The 27,787-nt window shown below is 39.8% G+C and overlaps 1 protein-coding gene across 1 annotated transcript in view; it reads left to right on the top strand.

Annotated features, from left to right (window-relative positions):
- Window positions 1–27,787, top strand: part of STXBP4 (syntaxin binding protein 4) — a gene marked incomplete at its 3' end in the record, with an annotated part of 152,165 nt that overhangs the window by 111,729 nt on the left and 12,649 nt on the right. The window contains exon 15 of the mRNA XM_080713409.1: window positions 21,319–21,376. Within this exon, the coding sequence (XP_080569535.1) occupies window positions 21,319–21,376 (58 nt within the window). The remainder of the gene's footprint in view (window positions 1–21,318; window positions 21,377–27,787) is intronic.

Raw genomic sequence — 27,787 nt, 5'->3', positions numbered from 1 at the left:
GATTACTATCTTTTCCCGCTGTTTGACTCTGGCAAAGTTCTTTTATGTCTTTTGCTATCAGTCTCCAATTTATAACATGATAAATTGAACAGAGGATTCCTAAGATTTCTTTCCACTCAAAATCCTATGCTTCCGGGAATCCCTAACTATCCTGCAGCAATGAATTATAAACCCTGCAGAAAATGTAAAAGGCAACCACTTGCAACCTACAAAAAGGGAATAAAAGCTGATTGTGCATCTAGTCAAAATTTGGAGAACCCAACAAGGGATAAATGTCCTGTTTGTCCCACAGTTAGGCTGATGGCAGGACCCAGTGTGGAACTAAGATGGCACAGCCTCAGCTGCTGACCGCTCACTTACGCGAACCCAAGAGCAAATGCCCTTTATATATTATTGCCTGGAGACCTTGCTGGCCAAAACCTACTCCAAATCCTCTGATGACCCAGGGTGTGGTAAAATAATGACATATGGAACACAAGATTAAACTTGAGACAACCACTGCTGGTGCAAATTGTGAGGGAAAGATCCAGAAAGGAGGGAGCCGGAGACAGGGACACCCAAATTCTCTGTATACAAGCTAATTAAGTCTCTGGATTCTAAACTACACAAGTGAATAGCATATTAATTTGTGTGTGTGTGTGTGTGTTTTATTATTTTTTATTGGTGCACTGTATTCATACATCATAGTGGGATACAAACTTTTGTAGACATACATGCACACATCACTCAGTCAGCCCCCACCCGATCCCCACCCCATTCTCTCCCCATCCCTCCTTCCCATGCTTGGCTTAGTGGTTGACATCTAGTATTATAGCAATTTATCCAAAATTAAAAATGATAATCTCACATAACAGTTTCATATGTCTGATACCAAGCTTTTGATGACTTAAAGATAACATTGCAATATTTATTTTTGCTTTCTTTCTTACCAGAGAATATGTTTTTCTATTTTTTTAGGTGAAACTATCATATATTTATATATTTATTTTTCAGAAAAAAAATCTATCCTAATATGGAATATGGATTCTAGATACCCAAAACGATCTTGAAAAAGAACAAAGCTAGAAGATATATATTTTCTGATTTCAAACCATATAAAGCTACAATAATTGAAACAGTGTAGTACTGTTCTAAAGGCAGATATATAAACCATTGGAGTTAAAAACAAGCCTAGAGCTAAATTCTTCTCTATATTGTCAAGTTATTTTTGACAAGGTTTCCACGAACATTTGGTGGTGGAAATAATAATCTTTTAACTAAATATTGTTGAAAAATAGTAATTACATGGAAAAGAATAAAATTGGACCCTTACCTAATCCCATATACAAGTATTAACTCAAAATAGATAAAAGACCTAAATATAAATCTTAAGACTATAAACTTTTAGAAGAAAATCTGGGTCATAAAACCTCACAACATTGAAATTGGCAGTGATTTCTTGGATATGATTTCAATGGCACAGGCAACAGAAGAGTATACAAACTCCCTAAAAAAAAAAAAATATTGTATATCCAAAGACAATGTAAACAGAGTTAAAAGTTACTAATAGAATTGGATAAAATATTTCCAAATGCTATATCTGAAGGTATATTAATATTCCAACTAGAAATCCTAAAAATTAACAACATTAAAGGCAAACAATACAATTTAGAGATAGGTAAAAGACTAACATAAATAATGAATCTCCACAGATAACCAATCTTAGTTGTCTGTTGGATGGAAAATCTTGTTTCTCTGGTTCTGGTGAGTGTTACCTATTTCTTCTTTGTAGTTAATCTCTTTGAGTATTTTCTCTAGCGCTGGTTTTGAAGACATAAATTCCTTCAGTTTCTGTTTGTCATGGAAGCTTCTTATTTCTCCATCTAATTTGATAGAAAGTTTTGCTGGGTAGAAAATTTTTGACTGGAAGTTTTTTTCTTTCAGAGTTTGGAATATGTTACTCCAAGCCCTTCTGGCTCTCATGACTTGGTTTGGGAAGTCTGGAGTGATTCTAATTGGTTTGCCTCTGAATGTCACTTGGCCCTTTGTTTTTGTTGCCTTTAAGATTCTCTGCTTGGCTTCCACATTGGTCATTTTGACAATTATGTGGCGTGGGGATCCTCTTCTCCGATCCTGTCTAAAAGGAGTTCTATAAGTTTCCTGGACCTGTGTATCAACCTCTTGCTCTATGTTTGGAAAATTTTCTGCTATTACTTCCTTGAAGAGATTGTTGATCCCTTTGGTTTCACTTTCTTTTCCCTCCTCTATTCCAATTATTCTTAGGTTAGCTCTCTTAAAATGGGCCCATATTTCTTCAATGTCAGATTCCTGCTGTCAGATATTTTTTTCTAGATTAGAAACTATGCGTTCATTTTTGGAATGATCATCTTCTAAGAGCAAGATTCTGTTCTCCATGTGGTCTAATCGGTTGTTTGTGCTTTGAATCGAGGCCTTTACTTCATTAATTGCATCCTTTATCTCTTTTCGGCTCTCTCTGAGTTCTTTTTGAAGCACCTCTATTATTTCTACAGTTATTTTCCTGATTTGATCTTCTAGAAATCTCTGATTTTCTGTTTTATCGGGTTCTGATGTTGTGGGGTTGTGGGCATTCATTGCTCCAGTGTTATTCCTCTTTCCCATGATTTCGGAAGTTTGTGCCTTCTCTGGGTTCTTCCCTGGGTCACTACGCCTTCACTCAAGGTGCTCTGGATCTCAATTCTGTAGTATCTCAGACCCCACTACTCCTTTACTGGGTTGTATCACAGAGTCTCCGACCCAGGGAGTCGATAGAGGCTGCTTTAAACTATGGGGGGTGCCAGGTTGCACGTTCTCCTATGGTGTGATATCTCTGCCACCGCAACTCCCCCACTGGGTCAAGTCCCAGGGAGTACAGTACTGGGATTTCTCTCTGGGGCCCACAATTTGACTCACTGTTCTTGAGTATGCAGATGTAGCTGTACTGGACTTGGTGAATTTGCTGCTGCTGCCGCCGGTGGCAATATGGCACCGCTACTACGCCCTCGGCCATGAGGCTGGCTTATTTCTTCTTGGTTTTGAGTTCCACTCTGAGTCCCTGCAGCGTGTGCTGAGCTCAGCCACTGAGAGCTTTAGATGCTCCCTGCGCTGAAAAATCCCGCCTGGCTGTTCCGCAGCGGCTCACCTCGGCTTGCTGTAGCTGTCCGGTGAAGTCGCCACTGCCACCGGCAGTATGGCACTGCTGCCGCATCCTTGGGCGTGAGGCCGGTGTATCTCCTCTGTGGCTCTGAGCTCTGTTCTCAGTCCGCTTTCTCTCTGGAGCCTGGTGATTTTTTTGTTTCTCTGGTGATGGTGTTTTCTGGCTATGAAAGGCACTGATTTTGTGGTAATGGAGATTGGTTGTTAGCGGGGCTCTTAAGCCCCACTTTTCTCGGTCGCCATCTTCCCGGAAGTCCTGAATAGCATATTAATAACAACTCAGAAAAGGGAGAAGGAAGGAGCTGCACTGAGATTTAAGCTGTTGCTCAAGAGAGAGTTTACAGCATCAATCTGACCAGATATTTATTGTATGTGGTGTGTGTGTGTGTGTGTGTGTGTGTGTGTGTGTGTGTGTGGTGTGGGTGTGGGTGGTACTGAGGATGGGACCCAGGGGCATTCAACCTCAGAGCTACATCCCAGCCCTATTTTTTATTTTTTATTTTGAAACGGTCTCACTGAATTGCAAAGGACCTCATTAAGTAGCTGAGGCTGTCCACGAACCGTGATCCTTCTGTCTCAGCCTCCAGAATGCTGGGACAAGTGTGCATCATCATGCTTGGCTACCAGATACATTTACAGCTAAACAAAAGAAAAAAAAGAAAGAAAGAAAAAAAGAAGAAAGAAAAAAAGCTGGGCTTGGTAGTGCAGGCTTGTAATCCCCGCGCTTGTGAGGCGGAGACAGGAGGATCACAGTGGTTTGAAGCCAGCTGTGCTGGCTTAAGAGACCCTGTTTCCAAAAAAAAGTATAAAATAGGTCTGAGAGTGTAGCCTGGAGGTAGAAGGGCTTCCAGGAACCCCAGTACCACCAAAAAAAGAAAAAAGAATTTCTAGAATACAATTCAAAATTACTTAGAATATATATATATATATATATATATATATATATATATATATATATGGCTAACCACAATTAGATTCAGATACTAGAATAAGAACTTTATTTATTTATTTATTTATTTATTTATTTATTTATTTTTGGTGGTACTGGGGTTCCTGGAAACCTTTCTATCTCTGGGCTACACTCCCAGACCTATTTTATATTTTTATTTGGAAACAGGGTCTCTTAAGCCAGTGAGGCTGGCTTTGAACCTGCGCGATCCTCCTGTCTCCACCTTCCAAGCGCGGGGATTACAAGCGTGCACCACCACGCCCGGCCTCACATTTCACATTTTATAAAAGCCTGGATAGACTTCTCAACTGAAGGAATATCTGAGTCATGACAACTGGACAAAACGATTCTGGTACATGAACATTATCTTTGAAATTCATTTAAAAATGGTTGTCGTGCATTCAATTGCGATGAGTATCACATGTAGAAGGAAGAGTATCTGCAAAAGCGTGGAGGAAAAGAAGTCAATAGCATGTTCCAGAAAATAGCATGCCCCTTTGGTATACTGTTCCCTGGGATTGTAGTGATGGAACATGAAGATGAAAAGGAACATTGTAGCCGTTCTGTAAGGTGCCTTTTATTAAAAATGGGGCTACTTAACACTGCTGCTTCAAGAGTCTCCCTCCTGCTTTCCAAAACTGAGATGTAATTTACACACAATAAAACGTGAGCATGCAGCTCAGCTTTGACAAACGTGTGCAGCTATTTCCTGCACTGCTATAATCATTTCTGATTCTGTCACCTCGCAGCTGTCTCCTGTACCCCTGTAGCATCACACCTTTTCCCGTGCTGCACTGACCGGCTCTCTGTCACTATGGTTTTGCCTTTTCTATGATTTCACATAAGCAAACAGACTGCGAGTATCTAGTTTCTTTCACTTAGCACAGTGCTTTTGAGATTCATCCATGTGGTGGGTCAAAAATAATCAGTATTAGGTTTGGGGATTTAGTTAGCTCAGTGGCAGAGTGCTTGCCTAGCACACTCAAAGTCCCGGGTTCGATCTTTGGCCCTGTAAAAATATCAGTATTAGCCGGGTGTGGTAGTGCACACCTCCAATCCCAGTACTGGGAGGATAAGACAGGAGGGTTGCAGGTTCTAGGACAACCTCAGTAATTTAACCAGGCTCTCAGCAACCGAGTGAAACCCTATTTCAAAACAAAAAATAAAAAAGGTTGGGGGTGTAACCTAAGGGTAGAATCCCCCTGGGTTCAATCCTTAGTATGACCAAAAAAATTACACATATATAATCAGTAATTCTGTATGGTATTCATTGTATTATTATGCCATAACACTGCCGTGCATAGTCAAGGGCCTGTCTTTCTGTGGGCATATGTTTTGGGTGGTCTTAAATGACATACTATACATTTTAATATTTTTAAGTGATCATAAACTATACTGTGAAGGCTAAAGTTCTTTGCAAAAGAGAAAAGGCAAAGTTTGAATCCTTTTGAGTTTGGAACACTTTAATCAATATTGCATTTATCAAACTTCATAAAAGAAACATAAAAATTAACCTCCTCTATGAAGTTGTTTTATTGCTTTTTTTTAAACCATTTTAAATTACATTTAAAAAAAAAACCTCAAACATATCTTAAAGGCAAACATCTGAAGCAAGTTTTGTTTTTATGATGTTTTCAAAGTTCACCTGAAAGTAATAAGATCATTAAGACATTCCAAAAAAATTTTTTTTAATTTAAAAGGTAAAGATCTTAACAGCAAAATGCTACATGTTAGGGGGATTAGTGATATTTACAGTTGTGTCATCTATATGCACAGTAAGAAATATCAGTGATCTGGTTTCATTTCATCTGCTCTATGACAAGGAATTGCATGTCTGTTGGTCCTCCACCACCCTGTTGTCAAAATCCACAAATAACGCTTGTGCAAATATTTGTGAGAAAGTTCCCCTGGTGAGTACAAAGACCTCATAACAACAGGAAAATCTCAAATATGTGCAAGATGCACTGTCCCCCATCAGTCCTTGTGGGAGGCAGAGCTCTCTCCACAGTCGGTCAATAGACCATGCTCACGTCCGCATGGCGTGTGAGGTGCTGTTTTGATTCTAGGCCTACAAGGCCTTGGACAGTAGGTTTTCAACAAATGTGAGTAAAAAAGTGTCAAATGAAGCCTGGACACTGCTAAGAACATTCAGAACGTTACTATGCCAAGCACTTGTAAGAAAGATGTTCAGCCAGCTGTACAGGGAGAGCTTGGACCAGGTCTCAAGGAGATGGAGAGGGCGGATGTAGAGATGGAGCCCACCACCCCAAAACCCACTTTCCCTGCCTCACTTCACTGCAACTAACTCTAGCCTCCCATAATCCCCTTTACCTAGTCTCTCTTTCTCCTTTCTTTCTTGTTTTAATATGCTCTGTGACTATGCATACAGCTCTAAGAGTTCATAGGTAATTTAGCTAATAGTAGTAAGGGCTCTCTTTTAAACTGTCTTTTCTTACCTTCTAACCTCTTTTCCCCTTGCTTCCTACCATTTCTTTTTTCCCCCTTTTAATCACTTTCTCTCCCTTATTAACCATGGAATTAAAACAAAAAATTTGGGTTTTTTTAATGATATAGGTTTGTTGGGGGAAAATGTTTATAACACTATGAATATTTTAAACTGGAGGTTGCTTGTGTATTTTATAGAAACTTTTTTTTTTTTTTTTTTTTTTGGTGTGGATGTGGGGATGGAACCCAGGGACATTCGACCTCCGAGCTACAACCCCTGCCCTATTTTTTATTCTTTATTTTGAAACAGGGTCTTACTAAGTTGTGAAGGGCCTCACTACGTAGCTGAGTCTGTCTGTGAACCGTGACCCTCCGGTCTCAGTCTCTCGGATGCTGGGATTATAAGCATGCGCCGCCACTCCCGGCTACATTTTTTAAAAAACCCCAAATTTAAAGCCGGGTGTGGTGGTGCACACTTGTATTTAGTGAGGCTCTCCGCAACTTAGTGAGACCCTGTTTCCAAATAAAATATAAAAAAGGTCTGGGAGTGTAGCCTGGAGGTAGAAGGCCCCTGGGTTCCACCCTCAGTACCATAAATAAATAAATAAATAAATAAATAAATAAATAAATAGCCTAAATTTAGAGCCAGGTGTGGTGGTGGTGCACGCTTGTAATCCCCGTGCTTGGGAGGTGGAGATAGGAGGATCGCGCAGGTTCGAAGCCAGCCTCACTGGCTTAAGGGACCCTGTTTCAAAAAAAAAAAAAAAAAAAATATATATATATATATATATATATAATATATTGTATATAATTATATTATATGTGATGTGTATTATATATTTATAAATATATTAATATATTTATATATAATATATATAAAATATATATTATATATATTAGGTCTGGGAGTGTAGCACGGAGGTAGAAGGGTTTCCAGGAACCCCAGTACCACCAAAAAAAAACCCTAAATTTAGATATGAGCTTTCTCAGGTTATTTGGGGGGGAAGGGGTATTATTATTGTTGTCATTTTAGTACTGAGAATTGAACCCAGGGGATGCTCTATCTCAAGGCTCCACTCCAAGCCCTCTTTATTTTTTCTTTTGAAACAGGGTCTCACTAAGTTTCTGAAACTGGCCTCAAACTGTGATCCTCTTGTCTCAGCCTCCCTCCATACTGTGATTATAGGTTTGCACCCCCATACCTGGCTAGATATCAAGTTATTTTTATTTATAATTGCCGCCTTTGCTAAATTGTTCTCAGTGACATTTCCCTTCCCAGGGACAAACAAGTGTCCCACCGTTATGTGTCCTGTTTGAAATCAAATACATAAACATGTGGGAAGCCAAATTCCCAGCCCTTGGCATAGACATCCACCGTCTTCCAGTTCAATCAAATACTAATCTAGACACTGCTGTGAAGAAATTTCATATATGTAATTAGCTGATCTTAAAACAGGGAGATTACCCTGGTGAGCCTGACTTCCGTAAGCCCTTAAAAATCTGAGTTCAGAAATTGGAAACAGAATCCAGTACTTGAGGCTGAAACAAGAAAGTCGCAGATACTAAGCCAGAGTGTAGTAAGTTAATGACACTCAGTTTCAAAATAAATTTAAAAAAAAACTAAAAGGGTTGGAGGTGTAACTTAGTGGCACAGTGCCCTGGGTTCAATCCTTATTGCCACAGGAGGAAAGAGAGGGGAGAGGAGAAGAGAGGAGAGGAGAGGGGAGAGGAGAGGATGGGACTGGGACAGGACCTAGGAGTCAGATCCAAAGCATGAGGATTCTATGCAGCATGGCTCACTTGAGGATGGAGGTTGTCAGACAGCAAGGAGCTGGCTGCTCATAGGAACTGAGAGTGGCCCTGCCTGACAGCCAGCAAAAGGGCATAGAGACCTCAGTACTACAGCTGCAAACCAAATTCTGCCAAAAACAAAAAAAAAGTTTATGAAGCAAATTTTGTCCAGGGCTTCCAGATAGAAACTTATTTCCAGCAGCCACCCTGGTTTCAGCCTTAGGATACCTTAAGCAAAGAACCTAGCCATGCCACACCAGACGTACAACTTACAGAAGTTTGAATTACTTTATCATGTTGCCTTAAGCTGCCAAGTTTGTGATAATATGTTGTGCAAAAGTAGAAAACTATGAAAGCATGAACAGTGAATATGTTTTCATGAATGCTTGCTTTCAGAATACTTAATTTATCTTTTGGTTAAGAAATACTTGTTTTAGAATTTTATTATTCTGGTATAGAATAAGGAAATATGGTTCGGTAGTAGAAAGCTAATGATATTCCATAGAGATATTCACAAAATCACCTGAAAAGACATACTGATTTCTCTGTCATTCTTCATTCTAGCAGTTTGAACTCATTAACAAGCTGCGGTTTTTATTTTCTTACATCGAGTTTATCTATCAATACTTTGAGGCAACCTGTCAGTTGCAAACCAATAAGTAGTGGGACATCCATTTTAAACAACCCAACATGTTGGTACTACTCTTACCCAGGGAAAATCACCTTGCTGAACAGCTGCTTAATCTCTTGTAATCACTAAGTAAGTTTTCCTAAAGAGAGCAAATAAGAGAAGGTACAGTTAACCCTTTTTTTCCTGCAATAGATTAATTGAGAGTCAGTAGCCACTGACCCTTTAATATATTCACTATAATAATAGCAACAATATTTAAATAAATCCCATTTATCTGTTATGTTAAAAGGAACTAAACTGGGTGCAGTGGCACACGCCTATAATTTCAGTACCTAAGAGGCTGAGACAGGAGGATTGCAGGTTCATGGCCAGCCTCAGCAACTTAATGAAGCCCTTCACAACTTAATGAGACCCTGTTTCAAAATAAAAATAATAAAAAATAGGAATGAGAGTGTAGCTCAGAGGATGCCCCCTGGGTTCAATCCCTAGTATCAAAAAGAATAAAGAAGAGCCAGGCGTGGTGGCTCACACTTATAATCCCAGCATTTGAGAGGCTAAGACAGGAGGATCGTGATTCACGGACAGCCTCAGCTACTTAGTGAGGCCCTGTGCACCTCAGTGAGAACCTGGTTCAAAATGAAGAATAAAATTAGGGCTGGGGGTATAGCTCGAAGCTAGAATACCCCTGGGTTCCATCCTCAGTACCACAAAAAAAAAAAGAAAAAAGCAATTAAAACTCCCTCCTCTCCTTCATCTCTGTATCCCATAAAGAAAAGAAGAATATCAACTCATGGGAAGAATAATTCAAATATTTGAGCATACCCTTTTACAGCTTCACTTAAAATTCTCACCTTACTTTAACACCCTTTCGACACCTTTTTCTAAAGAACTTTCCTCAAGTTTTGCATCTTATCCAATAGTAGGTGTTGGTGTTGCCATAGATACTCAGTCTAGTAAATACTGATTCCTTAATGCAGCAAAGAGCAATTAATAATTTACTGTGGACCACAACAGTGCTAGGGCACTGGAGCAGTGAACAAAGTGCCTCCTTCCCATGGAACTCACAGCCTAGAGAGAGAAGAGAAAAAAAGGGAAAAAGGCTGGGGTGGGGGTAACAAGTGCCAAGGCTGCAGAGGAGGGCAACCCAAAGGCAGTGCTGCCCATGGAATAACACCTGAACCCACAGCTGAGGTCGTGATGGAGCGAGCCGTGGGCATCAGAGGGACCGGCACTCCTGGCTGTTACCCTTTATTGATGCTCACATCTGATTAAATCAGATTTATTTGTTGACTAATTGTAAGCACAGATTGTCAGAACAGAACAGAGTTTGAAAAGACCTCTTAGCCCCATTATTCTGCTCTTTTTAGGCTGATTATGCAGAGAGAGAGAGAGAGAGAGAGAGAGAGAGAGAGAGAGAGAGAGAGAGAGAGAGCGCACTCACCCTCTAGTGAGGAAACCAACTAGCTTTATCAGTGCAGAGAATGAAGTCTATTGTATGTTATTGGTTTTAAACAGAACAAACCAAAGCCCTTCCCCAGCATTGTATAAATGCCCCAAAACAACTACCGGTAAAATCCTACATTCTCTTCTTCACAAGTCATGGGATAACAGTTAGCAATGTAAGAGAGAATATTTAAGACAGTATCTCAAATGTCTAGACATCAGAGTTCAAGGAAATGACCTCACAGTCTCACTGGGAATAAAGGCCTCCAACTATAAAAGTACTGAGTTCTACATCTGTCGAGAAGCAAAATGTAGAATGTGAGTGATGGTTCTTCCCCTCCTCTTTAATGTAGGATGTATTTATTTGCCAGAAACTGTGACAAGTAGAAAGCAGGACCATGGAACACCAAGTAACCTCTGAGAACATTCTCACTGTGCTTTATCTTTAATATACATGATAGCTTTTAGCTTGGCTGGGCTGGAATGTGACTTCTAGTTAGAAATAATTTATATATAATTATATTAGCATTTAAGCTTTCGATTTTGAGATGCAAGATGTATGAAATTTGCATTATAAATGAATATATGTCATTTGATCTCCCCCCTCAGTGATGATGTATGTAACCAGGTGTTAAAAAAAATTAAGTTACAGATCCAGTCATGTCTGTTAATATAGCATTTATATAAGCCTAATATCGAGTCTTGTTTAAAGGACGATTCACAACATTTATATAGTTTATTTTAGAATTTATTTCCTTAGAAATAGTTTCTTCTCTTTGATATTTAAGATATTGCATTATTTGGTTATTTATAGGTTACAACTACATCTCAGTATAATTGATTCCTTTTTCAAAGGAAAATTATCTACTAGTTCTTTTTAAACTGGCACCGCAATTCAGACCTACAAATTAACTTGTACAATCATAAATCTAAGATAAAATGTCTCTAAAATAGACTTCTTTGTGTTCAGGCCTAGAAATTATTTCAGTGCCTTTTAAAGAAGCATGGCTGTGGATGATAATGTAGATTGAAATGTTGGGAATTTTTTCTTTCTTTCTTTCTTTTTATGTTCTCTTTCTAAAAGATACACAAAAGTATTATTTGACAATTTTAATATTTATTGTTAGCAATGCACACAAGAGTTAAAGAAATGGAAGCTACACTCAGTGGTTACAAGCATAACCTCTAGAAAGTTGCTATCGTTGAAATCATGAAGGCACCATGATTGTCACAGAGTGACAATAAGCAAGTTACTTAAGCCACCTTATCCCTCTGTTTCTTCCCTGAAAATGGGGCTAATAATAGACACTAATGATAAACTATACCAATCTCAAGTGATTATGAGAACATAATGAGTTAAAAATATTTATAAAATAACTAGAAGAGTGGCAGACACATAGAAACTCTACTTAGACATTTGATAAATATATGGTTTCTTGTTAGGACAACAATTCTTTTCATCTTTAAAAGATGATACCAGTGCACCAGGCGTGGTGGCGCACTCTTGTAATCCCCGCACTTGGGAGGCGGAGACAGGAGGATCATGAAGGTTTGAAGCTAGCCTTGCTGGCTTAAGAGACCCTGTTTCCAAATAAAACATAAAATAGGTCTTGGAGTGTAGCCCGGAGGTAGAAGGGCTCCATCCCCAGTACCATCAAAAAAAATTTAAAAAGATGATATCAGTGACATGTTGTCACCAACCGGACACTATCAACGGATGGTGTTTCTATCCTTTGATTTCCAGAACTAATAGAACCAGGAAGATGGGGGTCAACAGTGTTAGGTCGAGTTGGTTATCACTGGTTTGCAAAAATCTAGAGAGCAGATTGTCAAAAATTTAAATGTTTCAACTGTAAATTGAGCAACTTATATTAAAAGCCAATAAATACTAAAAAAAAAAAAAAGCACTACTTCCTATTTATTTTCCTACATTTTGCTGTAATTTTTGTTCTTGAGGTTACTTATGATTGTTTCTCGGGTTTATATTCTGGTGTATTAGATATGACTCTGTTCAGTGACATCATATTAGTAGCTTGGATTTGTCATGGTTCTAATATTTACGCTATAGAAATTAGCAAATGCTACAAATCAGGGTTCCTACTGCCCCAAGAACCAGTTGTTAAATATTTGCCATCCATCATTAAACTGGGTGAAAGTCAGACTGTCCCACTAGCTTTTATTTTTCTTTTGCTGAATATTATATGTGAAACAGCAATTATATAGTTTTCGGTATTGAGGAAAGTATTTTTAAAAATATGCCTCCCCCTCAATGGAAGTTTTTCCTGTAGATATTTTTTAAGGCTTGTCCTATGTTAAGCCTCCAAATCATATCAGTGGAATGATAAGAAATTAAGAAGGAACTATTCTCATTACTATTAATAATAATGGCCTCCTCTTGTATATCACTGTGTAGATATATATTAACCAATAAAAGTCTCATGATAACTCCATAAGGTAACAGTATGTCTATAATCCTCATTGCTCTATAAATTAGAAAAGTGAGACTCTGCAAGATTACCTTGCCGTCATTAGTCCCTTGTTCTCTTTTTCTCAGGATATAAGATGCTAGAAATTAAGTGTATTTGAGTTTTTGTAACAAGTACACTAATAATTTTTCAAAAAAATCTGGCTGTGTTAGAGCACTGTCCAGGGTTGATGGTATTGCCTTTGTCAGTTTTATTCTTAGAATTCTCTTTCTCAGATTGCTCCTTGTTCCAACCCCTGCCACCGTCCGTGTGAATCTACCACCTTCACATTTTTTTTCTATTTTGCCACCTCTCTCTGGTCTTCTGCATCTAATGAGAATCTTGGCATCATTGGAAAGTGGTTCAAAATCCACCCATCATACAGCTCGTTATGTGGTCATGGCCCTCCTATCACATGGCCCCTCTATTTTCTCTGTCCTCTTGCCTCCTCTGTCATTTTTTACTTGACTCCTCACTCAGGTTAAAGTTTGTGGCCCAATATTTCTTACAAATTTCCTCACCTCGGCTCTCTCTCCTTCTATCATATCATTTAACAGGATCCAAACTTGAATAGAAAAAAAAAATCACCCAATCTCTACATAATGTGCACAAACAGAAGAGGTGCTGTAGTTAAACAAGTCACTAGATTCCACTGGATCTTTAAATGGGCAATTTATCTTTCTTCCAAAGCCCAGCATTTCCTCTGTCTCTGGATCTGTTTCTGTTGATGGTTTTATTCTTTGGCAATGGATCTCTTTCTCTCTGGCTCTTCTGTCTCATAATTTTGATTGAATACACCCATGAGAAGAAGTGATAGCAGCTGAGATTAATGAGAGTTAGACCCAGAAATCAGCGTGTCTCTTTCCTCCTGGGCCATTAGCCTGGGGTGTTAATTCAGTCTCATCTGTGGTCCTGCTGGGTTTGTATTTTGTTGTGCCGAGTTACCCTGAATCCTCAACAGACTATGCATTCTTCCAGTGATGGCCAGCCACTCTCTGTGCTTATGTGCAGGCCGAAGCGCTGGAAGACTTTTCTGGATTTTTCTGCTCTGTTCTGTTCCCAGCTGGCAGCATCTCTCCACACCTGTGTCTGCTCCCTGTGTCTGCACTCCCCCACAGTAGACAGCTGTCACATTTACTCTGGTTAGCAGTGGTTGGGGAGGCTGGGGGTTCCTCCTACTTCAGCTCTGTTAGATGGGGCCTGTGCACCTGAGGCTCAAATGTGGGACTTTCTCTACCTTCCTGCCTATCTCAGAGGTACACAGCCCCACTTCCTACTCAGTGCCCCAGTGACCTTCCTGCTCCTCTCCCGTGGAAACCAAACTGTGTATTCCTACAGGATTCTAGATTTAAGCAGGTTTCCTCTCCTTGACCCCCTGGAGCAGGTGTCTTTTTACCTAATATCTGTGCAGGGTATTTTCTTCTTCTCCCCACAAAAAAAGACACATGATCATTTCCTAAAGTTTGATTAGGAACTTGGGTATATTTCTTGCCCTCCTCCAGGAACAGATGGCTCTAGTCCTGGGTCAGAGCAGAGCCTTGTCCTTGATTTCTGGGTCTAAATATCATACAGGAACATCTCTTGCTTCTTTGACGCTTTGTATTTTATGCATATTTTATGTATATTTTATGTATTTTATGTATATTCTTGTGCCTGTTCCCAGTAGTAGCAGATCATCTTGTACTCATGCAGGGCCTGGAGCATGGATAGTGGTCCTCCACCCTCCAACCTTAGGAGGCACTGCCTGAGCCTGCACAGCCTGGGACTCTCAGGTCCCCAAGCCCTGCCTTCATCTTTCTGGGGAGCCAAGAGCTGTTTAGGGAGGACAGAGTCTCCTTACATCCAGGGCTTTGGCAATACTAACTTAAAATGCTGCCTGTTATCGTTTACATCTGGAATGTCTCCCCAAAGCTCATGTGTTGAAGCCTTGGTCCCCAGTGCGCCATGTCCAGAGGTGGGGCTCTGGTCTCATCAGTGCATTAATTCATTGATAGTTACGGGAGGTGGTAGACACCAGAGGCAGGTAGAGTGTGGCTAGAGGAAGTAGGTCACCAGGGACGTGGGCTTTGGGGACTCTACCTTGTCCCTGGCCCCTTTCATTCTCTCTGCTTCATGGCCACCATGAGCTGAGTAGCTTTTCTCTGCCAAGCCTTTCTGCGATGATGTTTCTGCCATAGAGCCAGCTGACCATGGATTGAAACCATGAATCAAACCCTTCTTCCTTTTAAGCTTTTAAGTTGTTTTTCTAAGTCTTTGTCACAGCAACAAAAAGCTTGCTAACACACTGTCCCACAATCAGGCTTTAAGAATGTGTTATAATGTCATTTGTTTTCTTCTCATCTATATTTATGGTGATGCTTCTTCATATGCTCTGCCAAGGGAGAAAGAGTTTGCGTGCCTCAGTTCTCCTCATTGAGGCTTAGTGCCTTAGTGCTCTTGGGAATCCAGTCAGGAAAAGAACTCAGTTTCTGTGGAGCTCATTTTTTTTTAGATCATGTGGCTTTTTTCCCCAGTTCAGCAGGACCAGCATTCTCTTGTAGCTTTTCTCACTTTAAACAGGAGCAGATCTTCTGTTTCACTTGTTAAAAAAAAAAGTCTAAAGAGTTTTAATGTGGCCTGCATAGCTCTCTATAATCCTATCCACCTATCTTCCTATTTTATCACTCTCCTTTCTCACAGCACCCTGGGCGCAGGGTTCTTCTCTCGGTTTCTCAAATGTGCCAAGCTCTTCCAGGCCAGAGCCCTGTAGAACACTCCAGCTAGAGTATTCTTTCCTATCTATCTGGACAGCTCTGCTTCCTCCCACCACGACCCCAGGAGTCCATTCAGCGCTCCATGGAGCAATTCACTGAAGAGGTCAGAACCCTCATGGCACAGTGCCTTCTCACAGACCACCTCTGGGCATTACTGAATTGGGAACCAAGTCTTCAACACATGAGCTTTGGGGGACATTCCACTTCCAAACCAAGCTGGACCAGCCCTTTCAGAAAGCCTTCCTTTTACCTTACATCCCCAGCCAAATTTCATGACATAAATTGCTTCCTGATTCTCTTTAGCAGCTGGCCAATATCCCATTGTCTGGATATAGCATATTTAATCAATCTCCATTGGTGTTTATTTACAGTATTTTCAATCTTTTGTTTTCATGATTAGCAGGCTTATACATAAAACATTTCTATAGGATAAGTTTCTACAAGAATTGTGGTACTGAGTTGTACATGACAGTTCATCTCAGTGGTCTAGAGTCTTGGCTCTGCTGCCTACCAGCTGTGTGACCTTGAGAGAATTACTTAACCTTTCTCTGTATCAGTTCCCTCATTTCTAAAATAGGGATAATAGCAGGACCTCTCCCTCTGGTAAATTATTTTTGATGATTAAGTGAGCATATATACCTTAGTACAATGTTTATCACATACCCACTAATAACCATAAATGTCAGTTCTTATGGTTATTAGCACTTAAATTTTTAAATAGATATTGACAGATTTCTCCTGATAACATGTTTTATAATTTTATACTTCCATCAGCATGAGAATGACTATGTCTTCACACCCTCAACACCATGTCTTATTAACTACTTTTTAATCTTTGCTAATCTGATAGATGAACATGGCATCTTATAATAGTTTAAGAGTGAAGCTAAAAGCCAGGAGTGGTGGCACAAACCAATAGCTCCAGCTTTGGGGAGGCTGACCCAGGAAGTTTGCAGATTCAAGAACAGCCTCGGTAACTTAGCAAGACCCTCTTTTAAAATAAAAAATAAAAGTAGCTGGGGGTGCAGCTCAGAGATGGGATATCCCTGAGTTCAATTCGCAGGACCTTCTCAAGAAAGAGCAAAGCTATCTTTTCCTCAAGAAAAAGCAGAGCTATATTTTCACATGTTTAAGTCATTTGCCTTTCTTGTGTCCTTAATGTTCCATATGTTTTACTTGTTGGTGATCTTTTTCTTATTGATTTGTAGACATTCTTTGTGTATTAGGGAGCTTAACCTTTCTGCTACGAGTTACACTTTCATAGTATTCAATATTTTTCTTCATAATATTTTATGACTTTTATTTAAGATTATTTTTAAAGTCCTATAAGGTATAGGTTCATTCCTGTTTGTTCACTGTTGTATATCAAGCACTAAAGCAAAATGCTGAATACATAATAATCAATAAATATTTGGTGAATGAATATATGGGCCAGATATAACAAAGAGAATCTTTAGTGCATTAAAGAGACTGGGAAACTAGAAAGGAAACCCTTTTGTGTAGAAACATGATGAGTTCGATTTTAGATCCATTTAATTTTTTTGGTGACAGCCAGTATTCTAAGTTCAGTGTGTTCAAGACTTTTGCTTTGGCAAAATAGCCATGCAGATTTGGAGTCATCACCATGAAGATTTTAATGGAAACAGATGATCTCTGGCGGAAAGAATGTTATATGAGGGCTCTCAGACGAGCACTTCCAATCAGAAACAACCTCAGGTGCTTATAATTGTCATTAAAGTACATTTGCAAGTATAGACAGCTTTTGTGACTGTAGAAATATTTCCATATTTGGGACAAAATGATTATTTCAAAGTATTGAAATGACATTATAATTGCAACCAAATCACTTATTGTGAAGAAATTAGAACTTTTGCTAATGGAAAACTGAATACATCATAATCATATAAGCTTGTGGAATCAAATGTAAGCTATTTGTGCTTTTTAGTTTATGATTGGACAGTGATTATTTTTCCCATTACTGAACTATCAATGAGAGATTAATTACTACCAGTTTAGGGTCAAGTTTCTGTTTCTCACAGATTGTGTTAACTGTATAAAAATAAAACTATCCAATCATCTAAAAAGAAACAAAATTATTTTCTCAGAGCAGAGAATTTATCCTAAAATATTCTATGCATATTAATACACAGGAATATCTTTATAATGGAGGTCATTGAATAATGATTCTGACTTATGAATAAGTATAAATAAGTATAAAATTCACATTTAATAATAGTAAGAAAATTACCTAGACATGATGGTATGAGTCTGTAATCCCATACATGGGAGGCTGAGTCAGGAGGATCACAAATTCGAATACAGCCCGAGCAACTTAGTGAGATCCTGTTTCACAATAAAAAATTTAAAAAAGAAACTGGGGGTGTAACTCAGTGATAGAATGCCCCTGAGTCAAATCCCCAGTTCAATAATAATAATTGATGATGATGATGATGATGATGATGATGATGATGATTATATGCTAAGGAAATACTCAAGGCAGAAACTCCAATCTATGGCAGAAGGAACAGTGTATTTCAGTATTTCAGTATCAGTTTCAATCTAAATCAGTCCTATGAATTAACAGGTATTGTCTTTCATATGTTTTCTCTTAGGTGTAGAAGCTAGGGAGTAATCAGGATACCAGAGGGACTTTGGATAATGGAGGATAAACTCCAGGGGAGCCAAAGAGGTGGTCTAGGGGAAGGGGAAAGAGTGAGGATCAATGAAGGAATCACTTCCATGGACATTCATATGTGAAAATACTGATGTCAGTGTCACCTATATGGGAAGGGGGATTGGGGAGGAAACCCACCAGGTGCTGTGTGCATGTATATCGCTATCAACATGAACTGCATAATGATGGGAGACTATAATGAACCAATACAAGTATAAAAAAAGATACTGTCTTTAAAGGGTATATTTTTCTTTCCTTCTCATTAAAAACATATGTGATTTAAGAGGGAAATTCCCTAATGCACATGATGTACATTCACAAACATATCAAAGCCAATCACTAAGCCAAACCTGAGGAGAGAGGGGGGAGGGGAAGGGGAGAGAATTGAGTAAGTGTGCATGTATGCCTCTACCATCTTGCACGCCATTAATAGGTATGACTACAAGGCACCAATAAAAAAGTAAAAGAGAAATTAGCAGAACAGTTATAAGCATGCTGATCAAACAAGTCACTTAACAGACAAAGCCTTAGTCACATTACAATAGCTTTCTATTAGCTTTTAGCTGTCGTTGCCTTTTTATTCAGAAATCCCAATGTTCCTGAGCATTTCCCGTCATGAAAGCAAGTCTCTTAGGTACTGTCATCAGGTTCTTCCCTGCAGGTAGGGGGCTTGTCAGTGATGAATGATCTGCGGAAAAGGTGCAGAAAGTGTAAAGACAGAAGATAAATCTATTGAACTGGTGCCGCCGCAGCAGTCTATCATGCCCAAGCATGCGCTGGCAGTGGGCACTAGAGGACAAGAACACAGAGTGTCACCTCAGGGACTTTTAAGAAGCCAGTCGTTTGCTCCTGCCAAATTCTCAGAAATGTTTATTCTGTACTTAGAATAGGAACATTTATTCTTTAAGAGGAAACAGAGCTGGACGTGGTGGCACATGCCTATGATCCCAGTACTTGGGAGGCTGCAACAGGATGATTGCAGATTCAAGACCAGGCTCAGCAACTTAGTGAGAGTCTCAGCAATAGTGAGATTCTCCTTCAAAACAAAAAATAAAGATTTTTAAAAAAAGGAATGAGAAGGTGAGAGTTATAACTCAGAGGTGGAATGCCCCTGGATTCAATCCGAGAGAGAGAGAGAGAGAGAGAGAGAGAGAGAGAGAGAGAGAGAGAGAGAGAGAGAGAGAGAGAAGAAATTTCAAGATGGTTTATTCATATATGAAGGAAGTAGCTACAGAATTTTTGCCCATGGTTTTATTTTATAAAACCCATATGAAGCCAGGCGTGGTGGCGTACGCTTGTAATCCCAGCATTTGGGAGGCTGAGACCAGAGGATCGTGGTTCAAGGACAGCCTCAGCTACTACTTAGTGAGGCCCTTTGCAACTCAGTGAGACCCTGTTTCAAAATAAAGAATAAAAAATAGAGCAGGGGTATAGCTCGGAGGTCAAATGCCCCTGGGTTCCATCCCCAGACCTGCAAAAAAAAAAAAAATTAATAAAACCCATATGAAAAGATTAGGAACAAACCTAAATGAAAGCATTTTCTGTTGTTTTCCTAAATTAAAAGAACAATATCCAGAGAGCTGCTTCTCAATATTTTCCAAGAGTTGAATGATGGTGGAGTTAAGTTTTATTTCATTCAGATAGTTTAACATCTCTACACTTTTGTTCTGCTTCTTTCTGCTTCTTGGAGATATGGAAGTCAAGGATTTGGTGTTAAAGCTCAAGTACTTTCCAAAAAGGTGGGCTACCTGGGCAATGGAGTCTTTTGGTTTTTCTACAGTAATTAGGATGCAACCCAGGGCCTCATATATGCTAGGCAAGTGTTTTATTTCTTATAACCATCAAAAGATCCATGATAAGCCAGTGTCAGCCAAAAAGTCAGTTAAATCCTGAGCAATAGCCAGACACAGTGGCACATGCCAGTAATCCCAGTACTTGGGATGCTAAGACAGGAAGATCTCAGATTTGAACCCAGTCTCAGCAAGTTAGCAAGGCTTTCATCAACTTAACAAGACCCTCTTTCAAAATAGATAATAAAATAGGGCTGAGGGTGTAGCTTAGAGGTAGAATGCCCCTGGGTTTGATCCCAAGTATCGCATATACATGCACACGCGTGTGCATGCGTGCAAACACACACACACACACACACACACACACACACACACACACAGTCCTTAGGTAATCAGGGATGAAGTGAAAGGGTAGAAGCCATTATTGTATTCTAGAAGGTTACCACCCAAGTTGAAATGCAAGAGAATGTGACTTCCTCGACAAGGAGCTGTCCTTTGGTATGAGGAAAGCATATATATATATATATATATATATATATATATATATATATATTTACAGAATATAGCCACATATTGCTTACTTACTTCATTGCATATCTCATTTTAGCTAACTATTCTTGATCCCATTACAGAAATGGAAGCTAAGTTTAGCAAATTGTTTGGCCGTTTATGTTTAGTGCACAAAAATTCTTAATTAACCAAGTAAAATGCCACAATTCATTGTAAATCACTTTGCTAAACTTCCAAACTTAATGTGGAATTTTGTCTTGTCCAAAAGCTACTTTGGAACCCCTGCTGATTTGGCAGTCATGTATGATTCCCTGCGGAGCTGAGTGAAAAAATGTAAAGGAAGCCAATTAAAGAGACTTTGAGCCAGAGTAGACAGCAGCGGCCACCTTGTCCATTCCTCTGCCTCGAGGCAGAAAACCAGCCACCACACCACAAATGTTGCCTGAATCCTGCTGACAAAAATGCTCACCGCATGTAAATGACAAGTCATAATCCAGTTATTGCAACGAAAGCAGATTGTTAACTGTTCGAGTCTTATTTATTGTGTCCTAAAGATGCTGAGCGTAAGAGCTAATCTGAATTGTCTTAATTCCCCCTCTTTAGGAAGTTATTTCGTACAAGAAATCATTCCCATGACGGGGGAGGCTGGTGTCCAGGAAATGAAGTTATCTTTGTCATCTTATGAAGTGTATTTTTGGTTGTCTTTCACTCTAGGCTTACCTTACGGGTGGGAGGAAGCTTACACAGCAGATGGGATCAAGTACTTCATCAAGTAAGTACCAGCCTCTCAACCAAGTAAGCAATTTCCCTCACATCTGGAGAGAACCTGGAAGTTGCAGAATAATCAGCAAAACCAAGCAGCCCTCTTGGAGGTTACAGAAATTAGAAACAAGAAACGAAGCTTAACCACTTTAGTTCCATGTGATTCAAATGCTAATAGCAGATGTCATTTGAGGGGGGTGGGGAGCTCCAGGAATAATTTCAAGAAAAACGTCAAAAGAGAGGAATAGGATCATTATTTGAGTTTAAATACTGGCTACCTGAGTTCAATTGCTGGCAAATAGCATTGATATTTATGAAAATTAACATCTAATGCAAGCATCCATTTCGTATGTCATAAGACTTTTTAGCAACAACATTAATGGTAATCAACTTCTAAAAAATATACTTTTATTGGTACATTATAATCATATATCTTATTGAGGCATAGTGTGATAGAAATATGTATGTACATAGCACCCGGTGCATTTACCCCAGGTCCTGCCCTGATTCCTCCTCCTCCCCATTCATGATACAGAAACTGGTACTGATAGCTTCACAAGTACACATAGGATTGTTTGAACTGGAGTAATTGATATTTTTATTGCTTTCCATGGGATACATCATTTTTTCTGCAAATGTTTTTTGAGCATTTACTGTTTTGCCTGAAGACACAGAGGTAAAATACATAGACTGGTTCCCTGATGTCATGAAACTTACATGGCAGTAAGGAAAGACAGATAGAAAATACCCTAAGAGATAAATAGGACAGGATATGAGCAAGCCTAATTCCAGTGGATTCAGAGCAACTCTCTGAAGTAGGTGTACCTTACCATTTTCTTTAGAGACGAAGAAAATAAGAGCCTTGAGTTGCTGCCAAAAAGTCGGCAGCTATGACATTCCCCCGCCAGCACTAGAATCAAAGTCCTCATCCAAGATCTTTTGTGCTATACTAGACAGTCACTGATAGAGACCTCAAAGGCCTGGACAAAAATACATGTTCTGTCTCTTGAGCTGCTCAGTCTTATGCTGGACCAGGCAGTCTGGTCTACTTCCCCCATGTTCTGAGTAACTCCTTTCATGTCAAAATCAGTGCTGTGAGAGCACAAAGAGGAACCTCAGAAGACTCCTGAGATCCCAGAAAACACCCTGGTACATCCTGTTAGCAAATTATGTGTGGTCTGCATTGTGGGAGGGAAAGGGGTATGTCCTTACTGAACCTTCAAATGTGCAAATACTTTCAAAAATATTCATATTTTGCCTTCTGAAGTTCCTACAGCTCTCTTAGTCTCGTTTTTCTCATAAAATCAGGAAATACTGCCAACTTTAGAAGTTTTTCAGTTTTAAGCTCCTTGCGTTCAACTCAGAATACAACAGATGCCCCAAAGTAGTCATCATTCTTTTACAATATGGAGAAAACAAGGGGGAAAAATGAAAAACCTTGAGCCATCAAATCACCATTAAAAATACTTCAGTTAAAAAGCTTCCTATTTGAAAAGTTGTAAGGAAAAACTAAGGATACTCTTGGTAAAGTGTTTTCATGAGGTGTTTTATCTCATAGTCTCTAGCAATTAAACAAAAAGGTGTTTTTAACATGTGAAGAGGAAGAAACTTTGGGAATCTAGGAATTCCACATGCAAATTACTTTTAGCATCACACTCTTCACTTCCAAAATCATACTTCTTCTAGAAGGAAACTTGCTCTCTAATATGCTGGGTTAATTATGCTTAGTTCCTAGAAGACTGAATCGCGGTTCTATGGGGATGGCAGGAAAATAAGAAACAAAATTTGCACCAGGCACCACCCAATGCCCAATATGCTATGTCTATTTTTCTGCGAAAAGTTTCATTGAATCCTTTTAACAATGGGGGAAGTAGATGTCACTTGGCTCTTATTGGTGGGTTTAAGATGGTGGTGAGCTGCATCTCATCAGGCCTGTCTTTTAGAGGGCCCCCAAAGAATGCATGGGCACAGGCAGGAAAGCAAGCATTAATTATTAACTGGGGTTTTGTTTTCACAGGTTTTCAAAAACCTTTTCAAAGACCACTTTTCAAAAAGTGTCAACAAATTACTTGGACCCTGTAGGGTACTCCTTTGTATAAGCTTGGTTGTCTGCTGGTACAGCCTAACCCAAAGGAAATGTCACAGCCCAACTAGTGCTGTCTGAGAACAGGAAGGGCATAATTGCCATAACAAGGGAAAAAGGGAGGAGAGATGGCTTTCCAGAGGCCCCTGGGCTTCCTGACTATATCCAACTGACACAAGCCAATGGCTCTTACAGACCAGAGCAGCGTTGGGCTGAACTCCTACTGCAAAAGAAAGAGTAGCATCCAAGGGAGACAAGAGTCACCAACTCTTCAGCTGCCCTGAGATCTAACTCAGTTACTGTGGAAGAAATAGAAAAGGAGGCTACATTCACCCAGTCCCCTTTGCTCCACTCAGAAAACACACCCCAAGGGGTGTGTTATGGAAGCCCATCAGTTCTCTCTCAGTGACCTTTATCTTGATACAGTAGGAAAGCAGAAAAAGAGATAAGATAAATTTGTTTTCTCCAGAGCAGTGGTGGGTATCACTCTGTCACCATTACAGGTGCAGAAACTGCTTGTTAAAGAGGCTGAACCCATCAAGGTCACTGGCAGTGAAACTGCAGAGCCAAAATACAGACCCAGGGTTGTCTGGCCCCAAAGCCACCCCCCCACACACACACATGCTCAGGCTGCATCACCACCCCTCCTTATTTTAAGAGCGTCTGTTGACATGTGACAAGAAAGACATTTTAAACAGATCTCGATTTAGGTAGAGCTTTATACTTGATCCATTTTAAAATAGCAGAATAGAAACTTAGTTCTAAGAATAAGTAGTGATCTTCTGGAGATTAGAAAGGTCAAAGAGTAAAAATATGAAAATCTAACAATATCCCAGTGCCTCCTGCACCACACCTCGTGGAGGAATGGGGTGCTTGCCGAAGTTAGGGTTCTGTGTTAGAACTTAAACCTGTTCAAGCACCAAGACTTATTTTAGTTTAACTGTTATTGATGAAAATCTTACTTTAATGAACCACAAACTTCCCTGCTTTCTTATAAGGAGCCTCCTGAACAAAAAAATTATGGGCTTTTATCATTACCCATAATACTGTGAGTTCCACAGGAAGCATTAAGCTGCATGTGTTAGACTAGAGGAGACACAGCCGTCCTCTCTCCCTGCTCTCCGTGTGCCTGCCCCCCCCCCACTAACCCCAGCCACCTCCTTCCCCAGGGGTTTGAAGAGGATGGTAGGGCAGATAATCAGATTTGTTTGGATTGCTCATAAATCATCCTTGGCTACAGGGCTACAGGGGTTCTTAGGAGAGTCCATACGTAAGTTCTGGTGCAGATGGGCTTGATCACAGGAAGGCCATCTTGTACATGGGAAGGAAGGGCTTTGGACTTGGAAAAGCCTGTCTCCACAGTAGTTGGATGACCTTGGGCACATTTACTTAACAGCTCTGGGCTTTCGCTTCCACATTTATAAAATAGAAAGTATAAAACTGGGCATGGTGGCTCACTTCTATAATCCCAGTACTTGGAAGGCTGACAGAAGGAACCCAGGTTCACAACCAGCCTCAGCAACCTAGTGAGGACTTCTGCAACTTAATGAGACCCCATTTCCAAACAAAATATAAAATAGGGCTAGGGGTGGAGCTCAGAGGTTGATTGCCCCTGAGTTCTATCCCTAGCACCACAAAAATAAAAATAAAATGGAAAGTATATTAACACTACATAGGGAACCTTTCCAGAATGAAGGAGCTGATGTATGTTAAGAGCCTGTTGTGGTACCCGGCCCAACGCAGAACTGGCAACCACCTCCTCCTCCCTCCCCTGCTCAGACATTTTGATGGGGTATCTTTGTGACTCTAAGCCCCATTCAGTTAGGTGATGTTGCCAGTTAAGTCAACATAAGCAGACAGCTACTGTTATCTTTCCTAGGACTCTTTAGGGTTTTTTGTTGCTGTTTTTTTTTTTTAATCCTTATTCTTCCACTACCCCTAACCAAAATGCTGAAGCTGTAAGTGGATGATATCTGGAGGCAAAAGGAATAACAAGTAATTAACGCATATCATTGCCTCGTTCACCTCTACTTGGAAAGAAAACTGACTAAAATCACCCTCCCAGAACCCCAGAGGAAATGATGGTCTGTATACATATGATCCCCTCCCAGAAACTGGCATCTGTCACTGTCTTCCCAGAAATTGAATCGTCATGTCTGATGGAAGCCAAGCCCCAGGCAAGGAATACCTGTCAGCGCTGTCTCAAGAGTGCCCAGGCGCATGCAGATCTCATGCAGTATCCTATCCATCCACGTCCATCCATCACGCGTCTATTAATACTTTGCCACCTACTTATGTTCTGACTCCTGAGAAGGGCCATTTTACCTGGCATAAACTAACTTACTTAATGTTGGCATTACCACACCCAGTGTCTCTTAGAACTAACAAACACGCGTGTATGTGTGTGTGCGTGTACCTGCATATATGCATGCAAGCATATTCACCATAAATATATATATATATAGATTGATAGATAGATAGATCTATATACACATATTTTTAATGTATCTATGCATTCTGGGAACATTTTATTTTTCTTATTTTCTCCTTAGAAGAAATGTTTCAACAGTCTTAGATAAAATGTCCATTATCTTCCTTTTTTTTTTTTTAAGGAGGGGAGTGGGTTGATACTGGAGATTGAACACAGGTATATTCTCTGAACTATACCTCTGGCTCTTTTTTTTTTCCTTTTTTTTTCTTTTAGTTTGAAACAAGGTCTTGCTAAGTTGCTGAGGATCTCATTAAGTTGCTAAAGCTGACCTCAAACCTGCAATTCTCCTGTCACAGTCTCCCAAGTACTAGGTTTGCAGGCATAATACCACCATGCCCGGCACAAAAATATCCACTGTCTTGAGGTGCTATAATGAAATAATCTGATTAACTTGACCATTTTTCTCCCTAACTTCCTGTCTTCTCCTTGAAGTTATACAGATTTATAATAGTCTTTTGGTATGATTCCACCCTACCTCCGGGCTATACTCTCAGACTCATTTATGTTTTATTTGGAAACAGGGTCTCACTAAGTTGCTGAGAGCCTAAGTAGCTGAGGCTGGCTTCAAACCTGTGCGATCCTCCTGTTTCAGCCTCCCAAGTGCTGGGATTACAAGCGTGCGCCACCACGCCCGGCAGTATGATTCCACTTTAAAAGTTCAACTACTTTATGTATGTGTAAAATAACAATATGAGAGTTATTATTTTTGTTAGTAAAACTAAATTTATATATTACAAATTAGACATAGCTGATGCTTGCTTTTGTTGTACTCTTTTTTATTTTTCTGTCCAGAGATTCAGATTTACTGTGATTGGTGATCATACTTGTATTCCTTCTCGTTTGCATAACACATTTTATCTGCCCAGGTTTGGAGCTCAGCATTGCAAGAGTAGCTTCATTGGGTTGTTTTGAATGGTGCCCCCACCCCCTTCCTCTCTCATGGTGAAGTTGTTGTCAAGCTTCTTCAGCCAGGGCTGGGAACTGCAGTGTCACTTACTGGGCAGCTAGAATACTTGTCTGAGGCTCCCTCATGAGGCTCCTGGCAGAGGCTTCAGCTCCTCACCACATCAGACACAGAGGACCATGGGGCTGCTTTCAAAATGGCTGCTGCCTTCCTCCAGAGCAAGGGATAAGACAACAGCTGAAGTGTTTTTTATGACCAATCTCAAAATCTCAGAAGTAAGGGATATACCAGTACTTCTGCTTTTGGTCGCACGGACCAACTCTGGTACAGTGTAGGAGGCAACTCCAAGAATACAAATTCCAATAGGTAAGGATCACTGGGAGCCATGGTAGAGGATACCTACTATAATGCTGTTTTCCAATATTATGTAGATTAAAATATATGTGCCTATAATAAATATATATACATAAACAACTAATCATTCTCAAGATCAGATGCTTGCTTGGAGTATTGAATTATGCTGTTGGTGACTTCATATAAGCATCAGTTGTTTTTGAAAGTTACGTGAGTCAGGCATGGTGGTACACGCCTGTAATCCCAGTACTTGGTAGGCTGAGACAGAAGGATCGCAGGTTTGAGGACAGCCTCAGAAACTTAGCAAGACCATCAGTAGTTAGCGAGATTCTGTTTCAAAATAAAAAGACTGAGGATGTAGTTCAGAGGTAGACCGTCCCTGCATTCAGTCTCAAGGACCACAAAATAATTAATTAATTAATTAATTAAAGTTCCTTAAACTGTGCTTATAATTCTTCACACATTCATTTGGGTTGATATGTCTTTATATCCAATCCTAAAATTTGATGTTGTTCTTTGCATTATAAACCCTGTTTTCCATTACATAGGAAGTAGTAGAACATTACAAATGTATGTTAGTAGAACCTAG

This window comes from Muscardinus avellanarius, assembly GCF_963383645.1.
Source record: "Muscardinus avellanarius genome assembly, chromosome: 16".
In the NCBI taxonomy this organism is placed as follows: Eukaryota; Metazoa; Chordata; class Mammalia; order Rodentia; family Gliridae; genus Muscardinus; species Muscardinus avellanarius.
The sequence above is the reverse complement of the archived record's forward strand: the minus strand, read 5'-3'. Positions and strand labels throughout refer to the sequence as shown.